Source organism: Chiloscyllium plagiosum, unplaced genomic scaffold (genome assembly GCF_037043375.1).
Source record: "Chiloscyllium plagiosum isolate Xiang-an unplaced genomic scaffold, Cpla_swu_hap1 HiC_scaffold_16, whole genome shotgun sequence".
In the NCBI taxonomy this organism is placed as follows: domain Eukaryota; kingdom Metazoa; phylum Chordata; class Chondrichthyes; order Orectolobiformes; family Hemiscylliidae; genus Chiloscyllium; species Chiloscyllium plagiosum.
Window position 1 is genome coordinate 63209310 of NW_028270154.1, and position 22198 is coordinate 63231507.

Here is a 22198-nt window from a genome sequence, read left to right on the forward strand (position 1 = left end):
TGACCCCGCCCCCTGGCCCCGTCAGTGCAGTCACGCGCTTTCCAGGAACCCGTCAGAAAGATATCAACAAAACAAACGCGCGTCTCGATTTGCTGTCCCATCACAACCTCCGAAGCTGATCAACCTGACAACACGCCTTTCTAGAGGTAGGTGCGGTGAAACTTTTATCGAAGGTATTTCTTTGTTGTTGAAGCAAGTACTTGTTCTACCTTCATGGCGATCGGATTGAGAAGTCAACCGAGGGAGAGAGAGAGAGAGAGAGTAAACGAGAGAGTGATGGAGGATGAAGACGGAGGAAGCTGTTGTCTCCGTTTTGTCATCTGATTGATGTGCCGAGAGCCAATGAGACATAGCCATCGGGACGGGTGCCCGTCAACAGATGGGTCTGAACCAATGGAAGCAGTCGGTAGGCGGAGCGGCGTCGGCTGTCAGGTTGCTGGGACCCCGCCCACGGCGGGTTTGTTTGTGTTGGTCGCCATGTTAGAAACAGGGCTCGAAAACAAAATGTGAAGGAGAATAGGGTTGTCACTGGGGAACTAGAGCACAGCCTCATTAACAACGACCCTGGGCAGAGCGTGGAGTTAGAGGCAAGGAACACTATCTTGTGGTAGTTTTCGAGGCGTCGGATGGACCAGCGTACCCGCCCACCAACCTTTTATGTAAACACATGGCAGCATTTTGTTTGTCTGCAATATGTTGTGTAAAAGGGTTAACAGTGATGAAAACCCTCAACTTCTGTAGTTTAAAAGTGTGACTAAGTAATACGGAGCCTTTACCGTGTTCGTTGTTTTGTATCATGGATAAATTTCGAATTTATATTAACACGTGGTGTATGTTTACAAGTTGATAAGGCATAAAGTGAAGGTTGCCTGGTGATTGTATGTAGTGGTGCATTTAGCAGTGACAACTGAATGTTATCATTCTGTTCACCGTATTTAATATATGTGAATTGACTCTGAATGCTGCGATTAATCTTAGTTTTTTTAAAAACAACGTTTTTCAAGGACTGCTGTATGACTAACTTGGGACCACGCCCCTTTCTCCTGATAAATACCGCGTGTTATTTACTGTCTTCTGTTTTCTATAGGAATGTTGAAAGCATACTGTTGTGTGTTGAACATTTGTTCATTTTGAACAAAATACTTAGCAGCACAATTAAAATGTTTTGAAATTAAACTGTAAAAGTGCTGTTTAAAATATTTTACTATAAGAAATAATTTGAAGAATAATTTGATCAATCTTGCTTGGAAATATTGAATTGGTAAAATCATATGTTTCATCATGTCAGCTTGATGTGATCATTAGATTAGATTAGATTACTTACAGTGTAGAAACAGGCCCTTCGGCCCAGCAACATGACATATACATATTTCATTAAGACAATACTGCTTTTCATACTTTCTGTGGACATTCTTGATACATTTAACTGTTTTATGTAGGTAACATCAGAACTTAGCCAGTACCATTTTTCACCAATATCTGTCTGAATATCTTTTTTTTGCAGAAAGGTTTGAAGAGTAGGTCTCTGTTCACCAATGCTCCCTGGGACCTTACCATTAAGTGTATACGTCCTGCTAAGGTTTGCTTTCCGAACATGCAGCACCTCATATTTATCTAAATTAAACTCCATCTGCCACTTTTCAGCCCATTTGCCCATCTGATCAAGATCCCGTTGTAATCTGAGGTAACCTTCTTCGCTGTCCACTATACCTACAATTTTGGTGTCATCTGCAAACTTACTAACTTATACCCCTTATGCTTGCATCCAAATCATTTATAGAAATGATGAAAAATAGTGGACCCAACACCAATCCTTGTGGCACCCCACTTGTCACAGGCCTCCAATCTGAAAAACAACCCTCCACCACCATCCTCTGTCTTCTACCTTTGAGCCAGTTCTGTATCCAAATGGCGAGTTCTCCCTATATTCCATGAGTTCTAACCTTGCTCACCAGTATCCTATGGGGATCCTTGTCGAATGTCTTACTGAAATCCATGTTGATCACATCTACTGCTCTGCCCTCATTAATCATCTTTGTTGCTTTTTCAAAAAACTCAATCAAGTTTGTGAGGCATGATTTCCCAAGCATAAAGCCATGTTGATTATCCCTAATCAGTCTTTGCCTTTCCAAATATATGTACATCCTGTCCCTCAGGATTCCCTTCAACAACTTGCCCACTACCAACGTCAGGTTCACTGGTCTATAGTTCCCTGACTTGTCCTTACCACCTTTCTTAAACAGTGGTACCACGTTAGCCAACCTCCAGTCTTCTGGCACCTCACCTGTGACTATCGATGATACAAATATCTCAGTAAGAGGCCGAGCAATCACTTCCCTGGCTTCCCACAGAGATCTAGGGAACACCTGATCAGGTCCTGGGGATTTATCCAGTTTTATGCATTTCAAGGCATGCAGCACTTCCTCCTCTGTAATATGGACATTTTTCAAGATCTCACCATCTATTTCCATACATTGTATATCTTCCATGTCCTTTTCCACAGTAAATACTGAGGCAAAATACTCGTTTAGTATCTGCCCCATCTCGTATGGCTCCACACGAAGGTTACCTTGTTGATCTTTGAGAGGCCCAATTCTGTACCTAGTTACCCCGTTTGTCCTTTATGTATTTGTAAAAACCCTTTGGATTCTCTTTAATTCTATTTGCCAAAGCTATCTCATGTCCCCTTTTTGCCCTCCTCATTTCCCTCTTAAGTATCCTTCTAATGCCTTTATACTCTTCTAAGGATTCATTCGATCTATCCTGTCTATCCTTGACCTATGCTTCCTTCTTTTTCTTAACCAAACCCTCAATTTCTTTAGTCATCCAGCATTCCCTATACCTACCAGCCTTTCCTTTCACCCTGACAGGAATATACTTGCTCTGGACTCTCGTTATCTCATTTCTGAAGGCTTCCAATTTTCCAGCCGTCCCTTTACCTGCGAACATCTGCCCCCAATCAGCTTTTGAAAGTTCTTGCCTAATACCGTCAAAATTGGCCTTCCTCCAATTTAGAACTTCAACTTTTAGATCTGGTCTATCCTTTTCCATCATTGTTTTAAAATTAATGGAATTATGGCCACTGGCCCCAAAGTGCTCTACCACTAACACCTCAATCACCCGCCCTGCCTTATTTCTCAAGAGTAGGTCAAATTTTGCTCCTCTTGTAGGTACATCGACATACTGAATCAGAAAGTTTTCTTGTGCATACTTCACAAATTCCTCTCCATCTAAACCCTTAACACTATGGCAGTCCCAGTCTATGTTTGGAAAGTTAAAATTCCCTACCTTATTATTTTTACAGGTAACTGAGATCTCCTTACAAATTTGTTTCTCAAGTTTCCTCTGACTATTAGGGGATCGATGCTACAATCCCAATAAGGTGATCATCCCTCACGTACTTCTCAGTTCCATCCAAATAACTTCGCTGGATGTATTTCTGGGAATATCCTCCCTCAGTACAGCTGTAATGCTATCTCTTATCAAAAATACCACTCCCCCTCCTCACTTGCCTCCTTTCTATCCTTCCTGTAGCATTTGTATCCTGAAACATTAAGCTGTCAGTCCTGTTCATCCCTGAGCCATGTTTCTGTAATTGCTATGATATCCCAGTCCCATGTTCCTAACCATGCCCTGAGTTCATCTGCCTTCCCTGTTAGGCAATATTATACTTCAATGCAGCAAGACCTCAATGTGACAAGTTTCGTTCAAGTTAATGCTTATTCTTGACAGTTTCTGTACCAAAGTATTGATAACGTATTTGTTAGAGCCAGAGAATTGAATTTGTGTGTCAAAACATTATCATTTATCAGATTGTAGCATGTTCAAAATACGTTTTCCTGACTTGTGAATGTAGAACGTAATCAACAGTATTGTTTATTTTGAAATTTTGAATTTTGCCTGATTAAATCTGTAGATCATACTTGCAAGTATGAATCTCAGTAATCTTTAGCATTCACAAAGTTCATATAGTTCCAGAAGTAATTAATTCACAATACTGCTGAAAATCCTAACTTTTCTTAACTTTCTCTTTCAAGAGCACTAACAGATAAGATTTTCTCTGCTTTAGCACATATTGGATTTTTAGCTTTTTTAAGTCAGTGAATTTACAACATATGATATGACATGAAGCTTTTTGGAGAGTATAAAGTAATATCAAAGGTTCACGTTGATGATTTAATTAATCGGTCATGGTTGTGTAACAGCGTCTCTTGAACCTTTTAAGTAGATAGGGAAGAAAATGTCATTTAATGCTTATGACTTCTAAAACGTGATGTTACCAACTGGGAGTTAAATGAAAAAAGGTGCAAGCTCGTGTTTGATATTGCTGGTGCCAGTCGATGTGATGGATTTTATTGACACTCGAATCCAGATTTCATTCTCCCCTCCTTCCAGGGTATAGGCTCATTATGGAAATAAAAGACAAAGAACTGTGGAGGCTGGAGATCTGAAACAAAAACAAAGTGCTACAGAAAGTCAGCAGATCTCGCAGCATCCGTGGAGAGACAAACAGTTCACAGTTTGAGTCCAGTAACCTTTCATCAGAATCCTCCATTTCTCCAGCAATTTGTTTAGCTTGCCACATCTTTTAGTTCATTTACAGTAAACACATTTTAACAGAATGTCTTCTTTTAGTCCAAAGACGTGTGTAAAGATTTAAAGTGAGCAATAGATCAAGCCTGTTTGGGAGAAAAAAGAGGCTTATTATGTCGCACCTGCCTCTATAATGTTCATTAACAGTGTTTCTGCCATTGTCTCAGAGATTACAACTATCCCTTCATTGCATTATTTTCTGTACATTTTTTGTGGTAGAATAGGGATGTAGGGAAACTGCAGCTGATTGTCAGAAAAGTCCAGTTGGTTAAATGATGTCCTTCAAGGAAGGAAGTCTGCTATCCTTACTATGTAAGGCCTCCATGCATAGCAATGTGGTTGTCTCTCAACTGCCTTCTTGACATTTAGGGCAATAAGTGCTGACCATGCCAGTGATGTCCACATTCCATGAATGAATTTTTAAAAAGTGCACTGATTGGCCTCACTTTGCTTTTTCTCCCCCCCCGTTATCCGTGCTATAATGTATAGTATCATAATAGTATAGTGGACAGAAACATCTATCTTTATATTTGTGTTTGAATTTAATTTTTTTAAAATTCCTTTTTATTGTGTTGGGAAGACAAATCATTGATTTCGGTTCCTGTTCCAAATTTTGTTCCTGAGCTGCTAACTCCATAAGCCCTTCAGGAATGTGGGGAGGAGGGGAGCTGAGAGATAAATAAGAGGGGGGGTAAGATGAATCTGGGGGCCGTGATGGTGATAGGTCAGAGCAGACAGTGGAGTAGATACGTGGGAAGGAAGATGGGCAGGTTCAAGAGGGTGATGTCAAATTGGAGGATTGGAGCCTGGATAAGATTGGGGGAGGGGAAATGAGGAAACTGGTGAAATCAACATTGATGTGGTTGGATGGTCCCACAGAAGAAGGTGAGGTGTTCTTCCTCTAGGTGTTGGTAGCTTGGCTTTGGCGGTGGAGGAGGCCTTAGAGATCATTCTCTCCGTGACTCCCTCAGTAGGTCCACGCCCCCCACTAACCCACCTTCCACTACCAGCACCTTTCCTTGCCAGCAGAAGAGGTGTAAAACTTGCACCCACACCTCCCCCCTCACCTCCACCCAAGGCCCCAAAGGATCCTTCCACGTTGGGCAGAGATTTTTCTGCATGTCCAAACACCTCATCTGCTGTGTCCATTGCTCTTGATGTGGTCTTCTCTACATTGGGGAGACAGGGCATCAACGTTTGGAACGGTTGAGAGAACATCTCTGGGACAGACGCACCCAACAACCCCACCACCCTGTGGCCAACCACTTCAACTCCCCCTCCCACTCCCACTCAGCTAAGGACATGCAATTTCTGGGCTGCCTCCACCACCAAATCCAAGCTACCTGATGCCTGGAGGATGAATGCCTCATCTTCCACCTTGGGATCCTCCAGCCACACAACATCGACTTCAATAGTTTCCTTATCTCCTCCCTCCCCACCTTATCCCAGATCCAACCCTCCAACTGGACAGCACCCTCTTGAACTATCCTACTGGTTTATCTTCCTTTTCTGCTCCATCCTCTGCTCTGACCTATCACCTTCCAAGCTACCTTCCCCCTTCAGCTCCACCCCCTTGCCCTCTCCCCTCCCCATACCTCCCCAAACAGTCATGATGAAGGGCTTATGCCTAAAACATGGACTCCTGTTTCTCAGCTGCTGCCTGACCTGCTGTGCTTTTCCAGCACCACACTTATTGACTCTGATCTTCAGCATCTGCAGTCCTCACACTCTCCCATTCTAACACACAGCTGGCTGTCCATCCACATTTTACCTCTAGGGTTGGGTTTATTCAAAATTCCTGTTATATATCTCAATGTATAGCTTGCACTGTTACCCCTCACCTTTGTACTCGCTGACCTACATTGGCTCCTTGTCAAACAGTGCTTCAGCTTCAATATTCTCAGACTGTTTTTCAAATTGGCCTTGCCATTCCCTGTCTCTGCAAGTTCTTCCAGCACATAACCCTCCAAGACATTTTTGCTCTATTTCTGGCTTATTGTGCATTCTATAATTAGTGGAAATGTCTTCAGTTGTATGGGGGCCTCATGCTCTGGAACTCCTTGCTTACACATCTCTGTCTCTTCACCTTGCCTTCTTCCTTTTAAGGTGCTTATTAAAGCCTACCTCATTGACCAAGTTACTGGTCAACTGACCCAGTGTTTCCTTATGTGGCTTTATGTCATGCTGTGTTGTATAAGGCTCCAGTGAAGTGCGTTTGGATATTTCATTACATTAAAGGTGCGTGATAAATATATTATTACATGCTATTGCGTTATGTACAATTTAATCGTAATGAGTCAAAATACAAAAGGAAAGTAAATGAGAGTGCAGAACTATGAAAAATTCCAAACTAAGCAACAGAATATCAAGTCAGTAGGGATCGTATATTTGTGACTACCGTGTATCTGTCGTGTTGAGGAAAAGTAATTCTGCTTTGAATTGCAACAATAGATTTTGTATAAAACAATAAATAATAAGTGAAGTGCTGTGTACAGTTTTGGTCACCCTAGTTAAGGAGGGGTATAAATTTCTAGAAGCAAGTTCAAGGAAAGTTTTTAATTTTTTGATATCTTAAATATCTTGACTTATGCAGAATGATTGGTCAGGCTAGGCTTGTATTTACTGGAGTTTAGAGGAGAAAGAGGTGATTTGTTTGAAGCATAAGAACCTGAGGGACTTGTGTTAATAGGATTAATGTGAAAAGGATGTTTCTTTTTATGAACAAATCCAGAAATGGGTAGTAGTTTAAATGCAGGTGGTCGGACCTTTAAATCAGAGATAAGACGATTTTGTTTTTTCTCTCTGAGGGCTGTGAATCTTTGGAACTCTTTCTGGAAAGAAAGAAACGTGGATAATCATTGGTAAGCAAGGGAGTGAAAGATTGAGGGTTCAGTGAGTGTGTGGATTTGAAGTTGCAACCAGATCAACCTTGATCGTATTATATAGTGGGGGAGGCTTGCAGGGCAAAAATTGATTTTTTTTTGTTTCTCTTCATTCGTATGTAGCTGGTTAGGATTAACATTAACATGAAGATTAGCTATAGGTTGGTAACTTGTGCTTTAAACAGTCAAATACAAAACTTTTTAAAATATATAATTCTGGTAACAAGCTTTGATTCAAGATTTCAGTGTTTTAAGTATGCAGCACAAACTATTCTCAAATAAAACTGCATCAAGGTAGGGATAAGAGCATGGTGGTATCGGTCAGGAATCCAGAAAATTTCACTATTTAAATGATAAACTAATTTTAATACTGCTTCCTGCGGTTTAAGTTTTCAAACGTATTTATATATACATATATCTTCTAATGACATATTATCTTGTCAGAAACTCAATAAAATGTTGCTGCTGCAAACTATACATTATTTGCTCAATCTATATTAAAAATCTGTCCTTTTTCAATGTTGGAAATTCCATAGGCTTGCATTGTGAAGAACAATGGCTCAGGTTCTAAGGATCATTTGCAGAAGAGGAGATTTGAGCATAAAAGTAAAAGAAAGAATTGACATTTGCTATTCAAAATGGTTTATGCTCTACCATACCTAAATTTCTGTTGTGGCATCCCATGTACTTTTTAAAAAGCCTTCAGCTTTTCTCCCTCCATAATTCAACTAATGCACTGTATTGTAAATCTAAACAGTTCTTTTTAGAGAGAGAGAATTGTACAGCACAGAAACAGGCCATTTTGACCCACTGTGTCTCGTCTGACCAACAAACACCAAACTATACTAAGCCCATTTAAAATCTGCATTTGGTTCATTGCCTACTTTGCTTTGACATTTTAAGTACTTCTCCTGATGTTGCATAAATTTTGTGAGAGTACTTGCTTCCACCACCCTCTCAGGCAGCACGTTCATCAAAGAACCAGATTCTGGGTGGAAAAAGAAATCCTCAGATCTGCTCCAAACCGCTTACCTCAAATTTAGGCCTTCGACCTTAGACATGTCTGCAATGAGGAATAATAGAAGGTTTTTTAAACTACACTGGATGCTAGAACAGAAAATTATTCTTTTGACTTTTATGTTGCTGCTCGAATCTTTTCTTATGCAAACTATCCTTGGAACCTGAACTGCTGTTCTCCACAATTGTTCAAATATTTCCCATTAATGGAGTTGTTTGTTTTTGCTCAAAGTTTAACTCACTTTTCTGCAGCATTTTAAATATGTGTTTCAATAGATTGATTCTAGATATTAAAGACAAGGGATATGGGGAAGAGTGTGAGAAAATAGTGTTGAGTAAGAGCTCATAGCAGGCAAGAAATGCTATCTCTGAAAATCAAATTAGACCTGAGAGTGCATCTACTCTAATATTACTAATTAAGAGAGCTTTTAGTTTCAGAGCACAGAGACAAGAGAAAGTTGAATAACGTGCTCCCAAAAAGGGAGTAGTGAAATTCAATAGTTCTTTGGTAAAAGACTGACAAAGTGATAGAAATTAGAATTCCCAAATTATTTCAAATTGGGGGGGGGGAAAATTAAATCAAATATTGCAGCACAAAAACTGAAAGTACTTAGCAGTGCAGACCATGTTGCAGAAAGAAAGCCTTGACACTTAAGAATTGAACCAGACTTGCTCTACAACATTTCTCTCCACAGATGCTGCCTATATTTCCACTACATTTTGTCTTTTTCTCATATTTCCATCAACTGCAGTACTTTGATTTAAAATAATGTAGATGCTTGAAGTCTGAAATCATAACAGAAAATCAGGATACTGCCTTTTGTTATACCCCTTGTCATACAGAATCACACAAAATGTTTGACAAATAAAATGCAGTATCCATGACCCTCAGAAGAACCAATGTTTCAACAAGTAGAGTGCTTTTGGAAACCTTCACTTTAAGCCCTTCAAGCTCACATGTAATAGAATATATTAATGCAGAATATACTAATGGAAACCAGCTGTACTAATGAAATTAGTTAGGAAAATTGGTATTTGAAACATTGCTAGCAATGACTAATTTTATTCCCTTTAGGCGATGTTAGAATGGAAATTCAAGTGTGTATTTTGTATTGATTCTGCTGTTTTATGTCCCTTTAAAATATTCTTTGTTTTCAGTACGGTAATTAATTCTGGTGTATTTAAACTAGTATCTGGTCGGCTCTGAGTTCCAACCAGTTCCACTGATCAATCAAGCTTTGCATTACTCTGTTCTTTAGATGTTACATATTTCTGTGGCAATCTAGAATGGGAGTAACTCCCCCTCAATAGGATTGTTGATTTCAAGTTATTCCAGACTTATTTTGCTTGATGGAGAAAGTGAGCACTGCAGATGCTGGAGATCAGAGCTGAAAATGTGTTGCTGGAAAAGCGCAGCAGGTCAGGCAGCATCCAAGGAACAGGAGAATCGACGTTTCGGGCATAAGCCCTTTGCTTGATATCTAAACCAATATATTTAAAAGTCCCATAAGCCTGATTCTCAAGTTAAAATCTACTTTTCTATTAATAACACTTCTCAAATTCCACATTACAACCCCATAAACAAGTCTTTATTATTATAATTTCAGCTAATGGTAATACTAGCCAAGTCAGATCCCAGAATGAAACCTGACTGGATGGATAAGTCTTATTATATTCAATTTTTTAGTCAGTCACTGAACGTACTGAACATGAGGTGGACAATGTACTTTTAGCAGAGGAACATATGCTTATTACTAAAAATGAAATAGAACTATATAAATAAGACAATTTGCAAGATTCTAACTGCCAAAAGAAAATATTAACCCTTTTGCCATCAATATCACAATCAACTCAACGAAGTATCACTCCTTCTTAATTCTTTAATTTATGACTCAACTAATGGCCAGCATTTCACATTTTTCTGCATATTCACCATTATAAACTTGGTTTACTAACTCCCTGAGATGCACCGATACTAGCAAATCAGTGACATTTTTCTTACTCAACTTTAAGAAAAGGTCTGCCTACTTGAACTGTTTGGTCAGAAATCTCTTTCCATCTCTGATAATAGGCCGGAGACTCGTCAAAACCTGAACTGCTGTTCTGCTGGTGTGACTCTCCTCAACTGAAATTTGATTGTGGTTCTCGCTTTCATCTCCTGTAACAGCCAGATCTGCTGAAGCTGTTTTGTCTTCTGCTTGTCTTTAAATTTTCCAGAATATAGCCATATACACCTTAGTACAATCTAGCAATTCTATTGATACAGCAACCCTAAATTGAATTTTGGCAATCTTTTAAACAAGTCCATGATATCAATGTTCTGAAGAAGGGTCACTGGACCCGAAAGGTTAACTTTATTTTCTCTCCAAAGAGTTTTTCCAGTTTTTGTGTCTGAAAGTCCATGATATATTAACTTTGCCAGTGAGCTTCCATCCACCTTGCCCTCCATCATTTGCTAATCCATTTGGCTCTATCAGTGAGTCAACTCTTGTCTTTTGCTGATTGTGTGGATCTCGAGGATGATTATTCACTTATTAACAATCCCTTTGCCATTTATAAACTTAATATAGGTGAAATCATAGATAATTATGACTTTCAAAGCAACAGGGTTGAGGGGTGACAAGAGCTTATCCCTTGATGAACCTCCTGGCTGTCTACTACTACAACCCATCTGTTAAGAATGTCATGGTTTAAGTGTAGCATTTATCACATGATCACACTTTGGTCTGACCCTTTACTCACCTGTAATTTTGTCCTTCTTTCAGCATCTTGTCTTGTTCCATCCCTGTTGCCTGTTTTAAAATCATTATTCTGCACTACCCTCCCAGATACAGTTTTTTTTAAAAAAATTATCACTGGGTACCTTTCTTGTAGAGGCTAACTGAGGAAAGCATTGAAGAACTTATCATGCTCTGTGATTTCTACCTCCATCTCCACTAATCTGTTAAAGCTGCAAACTATTGTGGAAGCATCCTGAAATGCAAAAAAAAATTCTTGGATTTCCATGGTGGCTCAGTGGTTAGCACGCCTCACAATGCCAGGGACCCATTTCGATTCCAGCATTGGGTAACTGTGGAGTTTGCATGTTCTCCCTGTTTCTGTGGGGGTTTCTGCTCTGGTTTCATTCCACATTCTAAAGATATGCAGGTTAGGTTGATTGGCCATGCTGAATTGCCCCATAGTGTCCAAGGATATGTAGGCTAGATAGATTAGCCATAGTAAATGCAGGGTTATGGGAATAGGGTGGGAGGCTGAGTCTGGGTGGGAACTCATCAGAGGATCAGTGCAGACTTGATGGGCTGAGTGGCCTCTTTCTGCCCCTTAGTGATTGTATGATAACCCCAATTTCTTTCTTCTACTGTAAACTACTAGCTTAAACCTCTGCTCCTGTTTAATAAATATGAGGAGCTGACGTTTTTGCAACCTTTTTTTCTGTTGCTATTTTACATTCGTATTATATTCTCTCTTTCTTTGTCTTCCTTTGCTGATTTCTAAAATCCTCCCAATACTCAGGTTCATTACCTTTTCTAGCATTTTTTATTGGCTATTTATGTTTTAATCTAATCCCTAACATCTTCTGTTAGTTATCGTTTAACCTTTTTTGTATGTATGGGTGGGTGTTTGTTGCTATAAACTATGTAGTAATTCTTAAAAGACTATCCATTGACTATGCACAGTCATATCCTTTTAATATATTGTCCCAATCCAACTCAACAAAATTGCCCCAATACCTTTGTAGATTTTGTTCAAATTTAACACCCTGGTTTCACATTGAACTAGCTTACTTTCATACAAAGTGTAAAGTTTATTAAATTGTGGTCACTCATCTCTAAATGTTCTCTTACAACAAGATGTTAGTCACTAGATCTAAAATGGCCTGTTTAATCCTCAGTGTTTTGCTCCAAAAGATAATGCTGAACATCTTTCAGAAACTCATCCTCCATAGCTTTTGTGCTCATTAGATTTATCCAGTAGATATGCAGATTGACGTCACCCATAGTTACTTTATTAGGCGAAAGTGAGGATCGCAGATGCTGGAAGTTAGAGTTGAGAGTATGGTGCTGGAAAAGCACAACAAGTCAGGCAGCATCCAAGGAGCAGGAAAATCGACATTTCAGGCAAAAGTCCTTCATCAGGAATCTGAAAAAGGGCTTTTGCCCAAAACATTGATTTTCCTGCTCCTCTGATGCTGCCTGACCTGTCGTGCTTTTCCAGCACCACACTCTCGACTCTAATCTCCAGCATCTGTGGTCCTCATTTTCACCTAGCTGATTTTAACCTCACTGCGAATCCTCTTCCAAGGATGCCTACCTTGAAGCAGTTCTCCTCCTCTCTCTACAAAGATCTCAGTGAGTCTCTCTCTTACTGCAATGCCTAGGTCATCTCTGCCCTGCAGCTCTTCAGCCATGTCCTGAAACAGATTAGCTACCATAGCCACATCTGCTTCCTCAGTGCCTGCCTACAGAGGCAACTGATCTCACATGGACTCCAGAGTACATTCAGAACAACACACTTTGGATCTGAACAGGACAACCCAGTACAGGCTACAAATTCAAAACCTCGAGAAACGGTTCTCCCTCCTGATCCTCCGCTCCACACTTGCAGCCATGCACGGCCACCTAATCTCTCTACAGTCAGCCCTGCCTCAGCTCAGTCGATTTTCCTGCTCCTCAGATGCTGTCTGACCTGCTGTGCTTTTCCAGCACCACTCTAATCTTGACTCTAATCTCCAGCATCTGCAGTACCCACCTCTGCCTATAAATCACTAATATTAATGTTTACTTGCCCTTGCTATTTCTTAGATTCTCCCAAACAGATTCCACACTTTATTCTGATTGGAGATTTCCCTTGTTAATGTATTGGTCTATCCCTTATCGTCGGTGCAATGCCACCTCCTTTTCGTCTGTGTTGCTTCTTCCTAAATGCTGAATATTCCTTTTCTAGACTTGACCTCTAATTGTTCCTTTAAATAGTCTACCATTTGCGAATGCTGTATACATTCAGGTAGAGAGTGCCCTAAACTTTGTCTTTTTCACATTGCTCCACATTGAGTTGAGTTAATGCTCATCTTTGTTTTACCTGTTTTCTCATTTTGCTTGCTATTTGTCTGGTTCTGCTGCCATCTTTACTTCATTCAATTTGAGCTACCTCTAAGGCTTCCATTCTCCTGGCAAGCAGGTTGTGAAACTCTGTTCAACAGCATGGACAAAGACATCTCATGAGGATCTCAGTCCCGGTGCTGTTAACAGGTTCCACCTGCTTCAGAACAGGTCCCATTGCCTCAGAAATCTAATCAGATCATAAGGAACAGAAGTAGACCATTCAGCTTCTTCGATAGGATTAGGCTGATCCAGTGTTCCTCACATCCACATTTCTGCCCTTTCCTTGTAACTCTTGATTCCCTGACTGATCAAGGATCTAACTTGGCCTTCACTGGGACTCTTTCCCTACAGCTCTCTGTGCAAGGAGTTCCATAGACTGTAAATCCTCTGAGAGAAGAAATTCCTCCTCATCTCAATCTTAAATGGACACCCCCTTATTTTGAGATTATGCCTTCTGGTCCTAAACTCTACCATAAGAGCAAATATCCTCTCAGCGTTTACCCTGTCAAGCCCCTTAAAGCCTATGTGTTTCTCTGAACTGCCTCCAATGAAGTAATATTGTCCCTTGAAGGGACAAAAGCTGCTCACAGTACTCCAGATTTTGTCTCACCAGCACCTTGTACAGCTGCAGTAAGACTTCCCCACTCTTATACTCTACCCCTCTTGAAATAAGGGTGAGCATTCCTGATTAATCTTCCTGATTACCTATGTGCTAGCTTCCTATGTTCCATGCGCAAGTAATCCCAAGTCCCTTTGTGTTGCAGCTTTCTGCTGTTTTCCTCCATTCAAATAATAATCTTTTTTTTCTCCCTTCTTTTTGTCCACTTACTTCGCCTATCAATATCTCTTTGTAATCTGTTTGTCTCCCTCTCTCAATTTGCCTTTTCACTTATTATTGTCTGCAAATTTGGCTGAAGTACGTTTGCTTCTGCCCTTCAAGTTATTCATATATATTATAAACCATTGAGGTCCCAGCACAACAGTATACTGTCTCCAACACCATGGGCTCTTCTATAGTCTTGCTCCTACACCATTTCTTGAGCAACATGTTCAATTGATCAAACCAGCTATTCCAATGCTCACTAGCATACTTTCCAGTTGTAATTGCTTCAGCATTGGTTAGCATGTCTTCACTGCCTATGTCCCAAATCTAATTTCATGTATATATCACTCCATCTTTCCATTTCATTACCTCCTTTCAAACAGCTCTTCAAACCTTTATTCAATTAAGCTTTTCACCTTCTTACCTAATATCTCCTTGTGTGGCTCAGTGTGATAGTTTTTTAAGTCATGTTGCGAGGAAATAGTGAGACATTTTGTTACTTCAAAGGCAATTTTATATATTTCTTATTTTCTAAAGTCTGCTAAGACTTGTGGGTATTTAGCAGATCACATTTTCTTATAAATTTCACCCCAATACTCCAATATCCTCCTGACTTGCATTGGAGGCAGAGGTGGTTTGCGATGATAGGGCAGGGGTTGGTAGTGAATGCTGGCTTAGCCAGTGAAAATCATGTTCCATGAAACAATATACAACACTAAGTTGGCCCCTGGGATGAAAGGGTTTGGCTTGTATTCTTCAGAGTTCCAAAAAATGAGAGTTGATCTCATCCAAACATACAAGATCACCTGATGAAGGAGCGTCTCTCCGAAAGCTAGTGTGCTTCCAATTAAACCTGTTGGACTATAACCTGGTGTTGTGTGATTTTTAACTTTGTACACCCCAGTCCAACACCGGCATCTCCAATACAAGATTGTATTGGAATGTTTCTTCTGGTCAGGGAATGTAAACCATGAGAGACTGTCAGAATAAGGGGCTGATATTTTAGGATTGAGATGAAAAATTAATTCACAGAAAGCATTGTAAGTCTTAAGGATTCTCTACCTCTGCTGGTTATTGATGGTCCATTGTTAAATATATTTAAGGCTGGAACAGACAGATCAAAGTCTTGGAATCGAGGGATAAGGGCAGCTGGTGGGAAAGTGAAATTGAAACCCATCAAATGGCAAATAAGGCTTATTAAGCCATATGGTCAATTACTCCGAATTCTTGTGTTCAACTCTTAAAATACTTATATTCGGAAGTGACACTGCAAAGGCCATGCCTTGTTTTTGCTTTGATCATGATGTAACCCATGTCCACACATCTGTATCAGTTTTTAACTGCTCAAGTCGTTCAGAATCGAACATTAGAAGGTGTTCATAACCCTGACAATTTACAGTTGTGTTATACATTTTTGTTACTAAGAATATTACTTTCTCTGGAAATGTTTTTCTTAGTTTCCAACCTTGACTTTTTGATGGCTGTTGTCATCTGCTATGTTCTATTTCAGGAAGCCACATGAAGATTTTAGACATCTTCATGTACAAGATTTTTGTACTGGTTCATAGAATATGGGTGGTGCTGCTGAGCTAACTTTTATTGCCTTAGTTGCCAAGAGGAGAGTGGTTAAAAGTGAGCTACATTGGTGTGGGTCCAGAATCAGATCCTGGGCCGCCTCCAGCACCAAGTTCTAGCCACCCGACGCCTGGAGGAAGAACACGTCATCTTCTACCTTGGGACCCTCCAACTACACTGGTTCAATGTTGATTTCACCAGTTTCCAGATCTCTCCTTCCCCACACCTTAACTCAGATCCAACCCTCCAACATGGCACCACCTATGTGAACTGTCCTACCTGTCCTGTCCATCTTCCCACCAATCTGTTCCACCCTCCACTCCAACCTATCACCATCACCCCCCACCTCCATCTATCTATTGCAATCCCAGCTACCTTCGCCCTCCCATTTATCTCTCAGCCCCCTTGCCCCCCCACCCCTTCTATATTCTTGATGAAGAGCTTATGCTTAAAATGTTGACTTTCCTGCTCCTCAGATGCTGCCTGACCAGCTGTGTTTTTCCAGCATCACACTTTTTGACCATACGGGTAAGGATGTCAGATCATGGGTGGCACGGTGGCACAGCAGTTAGCACTGCTGCCTTGCAGCGCCAGAGACCTGGGTTCAATTCCCGCTTCAGGCGACTGACTGTGTGGAGCTTGCACATTCTCCCCGTGTCTGCATGGGTTTCCTCCGGGTGCTCCGGTTTCCTCCCACAGTCCAAAAATGTGCAGGTTAGATGAACTGACCATGATAAATTGCCCATACTGTGAGGTGAAGGGGTAAATGTAGGGGAATGGGTCTGGGTGAGTTGCGCTTCAACAGGTCGGTGTGGACTTGTTGGGCCGAAGGGCCTGTTTCCACACTGTAAGTAATCTAACCTAAAGTAATCCTTTCCCTAAACACCATAACTGAATCACTTATTTTGTTTACAACAGTCAGTGGTTGTGTGCTCACCATTTGGGTCGTTTTGTATTCCAGATTTGAATTCACATTTCACTATCTGTCACGCATATTCTTAATATAAATATTCTTGTCCACCTTTGTGCTTCTAAGCAGTGCACCAAGAATGGAACACCACAAGATGAATGAATGCTACTTATGAAAAGAAGGCTGGTTAGAGACCCCCAATGGGGCACAAGAGGCTGAATTGTGATGACAACACATCATATTGCTCTAAACCAGCACGAGCTTAAGATGTTTTGCTAACAGGCAGCTGTAATGGCAGTGGTGAAGTGGAGGGGAAGGAGCAGGAATTCAGCCACCTACAGAGAGACCAGTTGTTTCCCGATCCATTATATCCATGCTCCTACTGTGGGGGTGGGTCTGTTTAACCAGCTTAGTGATCTGGATACAGACGTGCTAGTCTCTTTCAACAAGGAAACTTGAGCCAGTAATGGCAGATGATTGAGGTTGCACTGCAATTCATTGATCTGTGGAGAACGTAGCATTTGTAAGTTGCAACAGCTGCAGTGGGTGCTGAGTCCTCTGTTATCAGATACTGCAAGATGTTGAACCACCTAGACTGTCAGCTGGAGTTGTCCAAACTGTTAAATAGATGGGATGAGTTCCAGACTGTAAATAAAGCAATGGACCAAACTACAGGTGGTCTCATGATCTTGCAAGCCACAATCTTAAGTTTTCAGGCAGGTTTTTTTATTGCATAAGGTATTTGGGTATTTAGAGCAATCGGCCACTTTCTGAAACTTGGCCTTACGAGGCTGTCCTCCGGCATATCTACAGCAGAATAAATAATGGACTCCCCATTTCCCAGAGAAGGTGGCACTGTTATATTCCATCCATTGTGGCTGCTGCCCACAATAACAGTACATCTCCCTGTGAGTATCCTATTCAATGATCTATCTTACCTTATCTACTTTAAGACGTCTGTTCTTTTTCTTCCTTCTCCTCTTCCACCAGGTCTTTTAGTGCCATATGTGAGAAACTGCATTCTCTTTCCCTTAGTCCTTGAGCCACCATTGAAATTTATGTTCTGTGTTAGTCAGAAAGCATATTTAACAACTTAAATGGAAATGAGTCCATATATCACAGCAAGAAGATGCTTTTAATGCTAATAATGCTTCTGATTGATTCTTGTTCAATCTACAGTTGATTGTATTCATAGTATTGGACATATTTAAATCATTGTAATGATTGATTACCTCTGAAATTGCAAACTAAAGCACACATGCGTTATTTGCACAGGATAGTAGTACCTTTCCACAGCTCTCAAATGTTGTGATGTGCTTGGAATATCTTTTCAAAATGTGCTTCCTGTTGCATTGGCAAAATAAGAGATCTTAATGGGGGTTCTTTCTTGTCACAAGCCTTTACTTCCTGCTTTGCATAATGGAAACTGCATATAAGCACTTTGTAGAATTGTTGCACAATATTTCCTGTGAAAGTGTAGTTGTAGGCTTTACTGGTAGATGGCAGTGTGATGCTTTTTGTTAGGCAAAAGTGAAGATGCTCGAAACCAGAGTTTCGATCAGAGTGGTGCTGGAAAAGCACAGCAGATCAGGCAGCATCCGAGGAGCAGGAAAATCGACGTTTCGGGCAAAAGCCTACCCTGATGAAGGGCTTTTGCCTGAAACGTCGATTTTCCCATTGATGCTTTTTGTTCCCATTACTGAGCATACATTAATCTCAAAATATATAAATTCTGTGGTAACTTGTAATTTGCCTGTGAGTTTTAAAACTTTATTCAAAAATAGTTTGAATATTTGTGTGCGTGGTATTTCTCCTTAGTATATGGACTACAATAAGTATTATAAATTGTAATCATTATGCTTCATCACATTGCTCTCTGATTTGAACTTCAAATTAAAGATTTGTCCTGAATCTGTTTTTGATTTTCTCGGCTATTTATGCCTCAAATCATCCTAAACCACATTTTCCCCCCTATTGCTTTTTCTTATTTTGCCTCTAGCAAAGAGGCACATGGTGGCCTTTAAATATTACATTAACTACAATTTTCCCTTAGACCTTTCAACTGATTCCTTCATGTACTTGGCTCAGCCATATATCTATCTGAATACAAACATCAAAATAGGGATGAACTAAATGTTAGAGTTGCCAGTGGTACCCATGCCCCATAAATAAATATTTTTAAAGAAAATCTAATCATGTCTCCCAGAATGTCCCAGATCATTTCACATTCAATTAATTAGTTTTTACTTGAAGTACAGTGGATTTAGTTATCTGTATTTAAGAGCAGAGATATAATTTAATATATTGCCATACTTTTTCTTTGGTAGGGTTGTTAAAGGAAGAATTTTGGTTCTGCATCCTTTGAAGAGTGCTGTACCTTTCCATCCACCAGATCCGATGGGATATCCAAGTAGTTAAAATCCTACCTGAAAGCCTGTCCCATCAACAACAGTGCATTCGATCATAACATACTGACGTGTCTGTCTAGATTGTATTTTCAAAATACCGTATGAGACTTGAACCCACAGACCTCTGACTTGGAGACACAAATATCATCAACTGAATCAATGGCAGGATTGTTGTCTTGATGTAAATGTCTGTCATTTTAGAATCAAACAATTTCATTTATTGACATTTGAGATATTTTTTAGTTTTTGGTTCAAGATAGTGCATCATATACTTTGAGGCAATCAAGCAGGCATTGTTCTTGTCCAGGATGTATGGTTAAAACCGCTTCAGAATTTGCTTGTATTAAAAACTACAGTTTTTAACTTTTTCTAGCATGTATGAGTCAGAGAATTGCAAGTTTAATTTGTATATTTTTTAGTTTTTTTTTTCAAAAACGAATGCCAAGATGAGTTGATATGCCAGATAATTATTTTTCACTAAATGTTTCTTTCCATGGTGCTACATTGATGGGGTGGGAACGAGTTCCTATTGAAATGGTTGGACGTGGCTACTACACCTTGTAGATAGGTTGTTCTGCATTCACTGAGTAGTTTGATTCCTGTTCCTCAAAAAAAATGAAACAAAAATGTCTCTTTTAATAGCCAACAGAAAACCAGTTGTTCTGTGTTCAGGTACATATGATGTCTAAATCTACACTAAATGTTACTGTTAAATATTGTTAACAGTTGGCATTCCCTTGTTCCATCATTCCTGAAAGTTTCTTTGATCCCATCTTTTCCCGAAAGTTGATCTTAAGATCTGCATTAGAATTGCCCATCTATTTCTTGTACTATGATATTCTAATGTACATAATTGTGAGTGTGTGTTTTGGAAAAGCAGTTAATGTCAGGAACTATGCCTCAAGTGATAAACTTCAAGAGGCAAGCAAATTGATGTAAATAAATGTAAGAAACTGCAGAATTAAATATTATGATTTTAAGTAATGCTTAAGTATGCTGGAGTTTATTGTAATTATGTAAATGATTTTATTTTCTGTTAGGTTTGCAAATTAGAAGGAACATCTGACCAGAAGAAAACTTCAGTGAAGTGATAGTTGAACCTCTAGTTAACATTTTTAAAATCACTTCAACCATTTAGTAAAACTGGAAACAGCTCGACCAAGACTACAGAAAAGAAATTGCTTGAATAAGCCAGATGTGGGCTTGGCAATGCCGCAGGTAGATGTTTAAACTTTTTCCATTAAATTCCTGACTTTACAGTAATAACAGGAACACTTCAGTTTGCTTACGTTCAGAATGAATTAATATTTGAGTCAAGCTATGCAATATGTTTTAAAAATTACTTTGCTCAATATTTCCAAGAGCTAAAGTTTTAACCACTCTGATGTAGTATGAAAAGTAATGACTTTGCCCCCGCTTTAGCAAGAACACATCTATACTATTGATGTAAAGACATAATTATTCTTGGGACATTAACTGCACAGTATTAGTAAAAGATATTAATTTGCAAAATAGCTTGTAATCTGCAGGATAGAACTAAAAATAATACCATTCATAATTAATATTGCTTGCTTTATAATTGGAAATATGTCTTCATTCTTAAGGCTGTGATATGATTTTATTTGGCAAATTTTATATTGAAATCCTATGTGTGATAGTTTTGATTGGCATTTATAGCACAGGAACATGGCATTCAGCCAAACTGATCCATGCCATTGTTTATGCACCACCTGAACCACCTTCCATTCTTCTAACCTATTCAAGTATTATTTTATTCCTTTCTGTGTCGAATAGTGTATGACTTTCCCTTGTTTGTGTCTGTGTTAATCAGCCCAGTTACACCTTACGGTGGTGTGTCCCACATTTATGCAGGCGTAGTAAGGAAATTTCTTCTCAATTCTTCATTTGGCTTTATTAGTGTTTACATTTATATCTATGGCCTCTATTCTGTTCCCTTCACAAAAACAAGCTGAAATATGTTTTATGTGTCCTTGTTAAACCCTTTCTTGTTGTGGCAGGTCTCATGAGATTTTATTTCTGGATAAAAAAATAGCATGAATCTTATAAATTCATAATGAGAGCGACGTTATCTTGAAAGACTTCAATAAGACGTTCGACAAGTTTCCGCATGGTAGACTGGTTAACGAGGTTAGATAATTTGGAATACAGGGAGAACTAGCTATTTAGGTACAAATTGGCTTTAAGGTAGGTTACAGAGGGTGGTGGGGGAGGGTTGCTTTTCAGACTAGAGGCCTGTGACCAGTTGTAGGCTGCAAGAATCGATGATAGGTCCACTGCGTTTTGTTATTTATATAAATGATTTGGCTGTTGAAGAAGGTTATGTCAGAGTACAATGGGACCTTGATCAGGTGGGGTAAGGAGTGGCAGATTGAGTTTAATCTAGGTAAATGTGAGGTGCTACATTTTGGTAGGGCAAGTCAGAGCAGGAATTGTACACTTAGTGGTAAGGCCCTGGGGAGTGTTGCAGAGCAACGAGACCCTGGAATGCAGGTTCATAATTCCTTGAAGTTGGAGTCACAGGTAGAGAGAGTAGTTGTTGTGGCTCTATAAGACATTGGTTTACTGTGATCAGTTCTGGTTCCCCTCCTATATGAAAGATGTTGTGAAATGTGAAAGGGTTCAGAAAAGATTTACAAGGATGTGGCCAGGGTTGGAGGGTTTGAGCTATTGGGAAAGGCTGAACATACTGGGGCTACTTTCCCTGGTGTGTCGGCGGCTGAGGGGTAACCTTTTATAGAAGGTTAAAAAAATCATGAGTGGCATGGATAAGATGAATAGTCAAGGTCTTTTCCCTTGGGTGGAGAATCCAAAATTAGAGGGCATATGTTTAAAGCAAGACGGGAAAGATTTGAAAGTGGTCTGAGAGG

At 39.7% G+C, this 22198-nt stretch overlaps 1 protein-coding gene and 1 long non-coding RNA gene across 5 annotated transcripts in view; one reads left to right on the forward strand and one right to left on the reverse strand.

Annotated features, from left to right (window-relative positions):
• crebrf (creb3 regulatory factor) overlaps window positions 1-22198 on the forward strand; it is a 75055-nt gene continuing 52857 nt past the window's right edge. Inside the window, exons 1-2 of one of the 3 annotated variants that reach the window (XR_015759798.1) lie at window positions 1-146; window positions 20351-20528. Coding sequence is in view for 2 of the 3 variants with exons in the window: in XM_043703847.2 (XP_043559782.2) it covers window positions 20520-20528 (9 nt within the window). In the remaining variant the exon portion in view is untranslated. Of the gene's footprint in view, window positions 147-488; window positions 660-20350; window positions 20529-22198 lie in introns of those variants that run through there. The other 2 variants (XM_043703847.2, XM_087995442.1) reach the window with 2 other exon arrangements.
• Window positions 4074-18275, reverse strand: LOC148147555 (uncharacterized). Of its 2 annotated transcripts, none has more exons than XR_015759799.1 (3): window positions 18189-18275; window positions 17841-17965; window positions 4074-4447 (listed from the first exon to the last, which is right to left on the reverse strand). It is a non-coding gene; the product is annotated as an uncharacterized LOC148147555 (long non-coding RNA). The 2 variants fall into 2 exon arrangements; XR_015759800.1 differs by having other exon boundaries at window positions 18135-18257.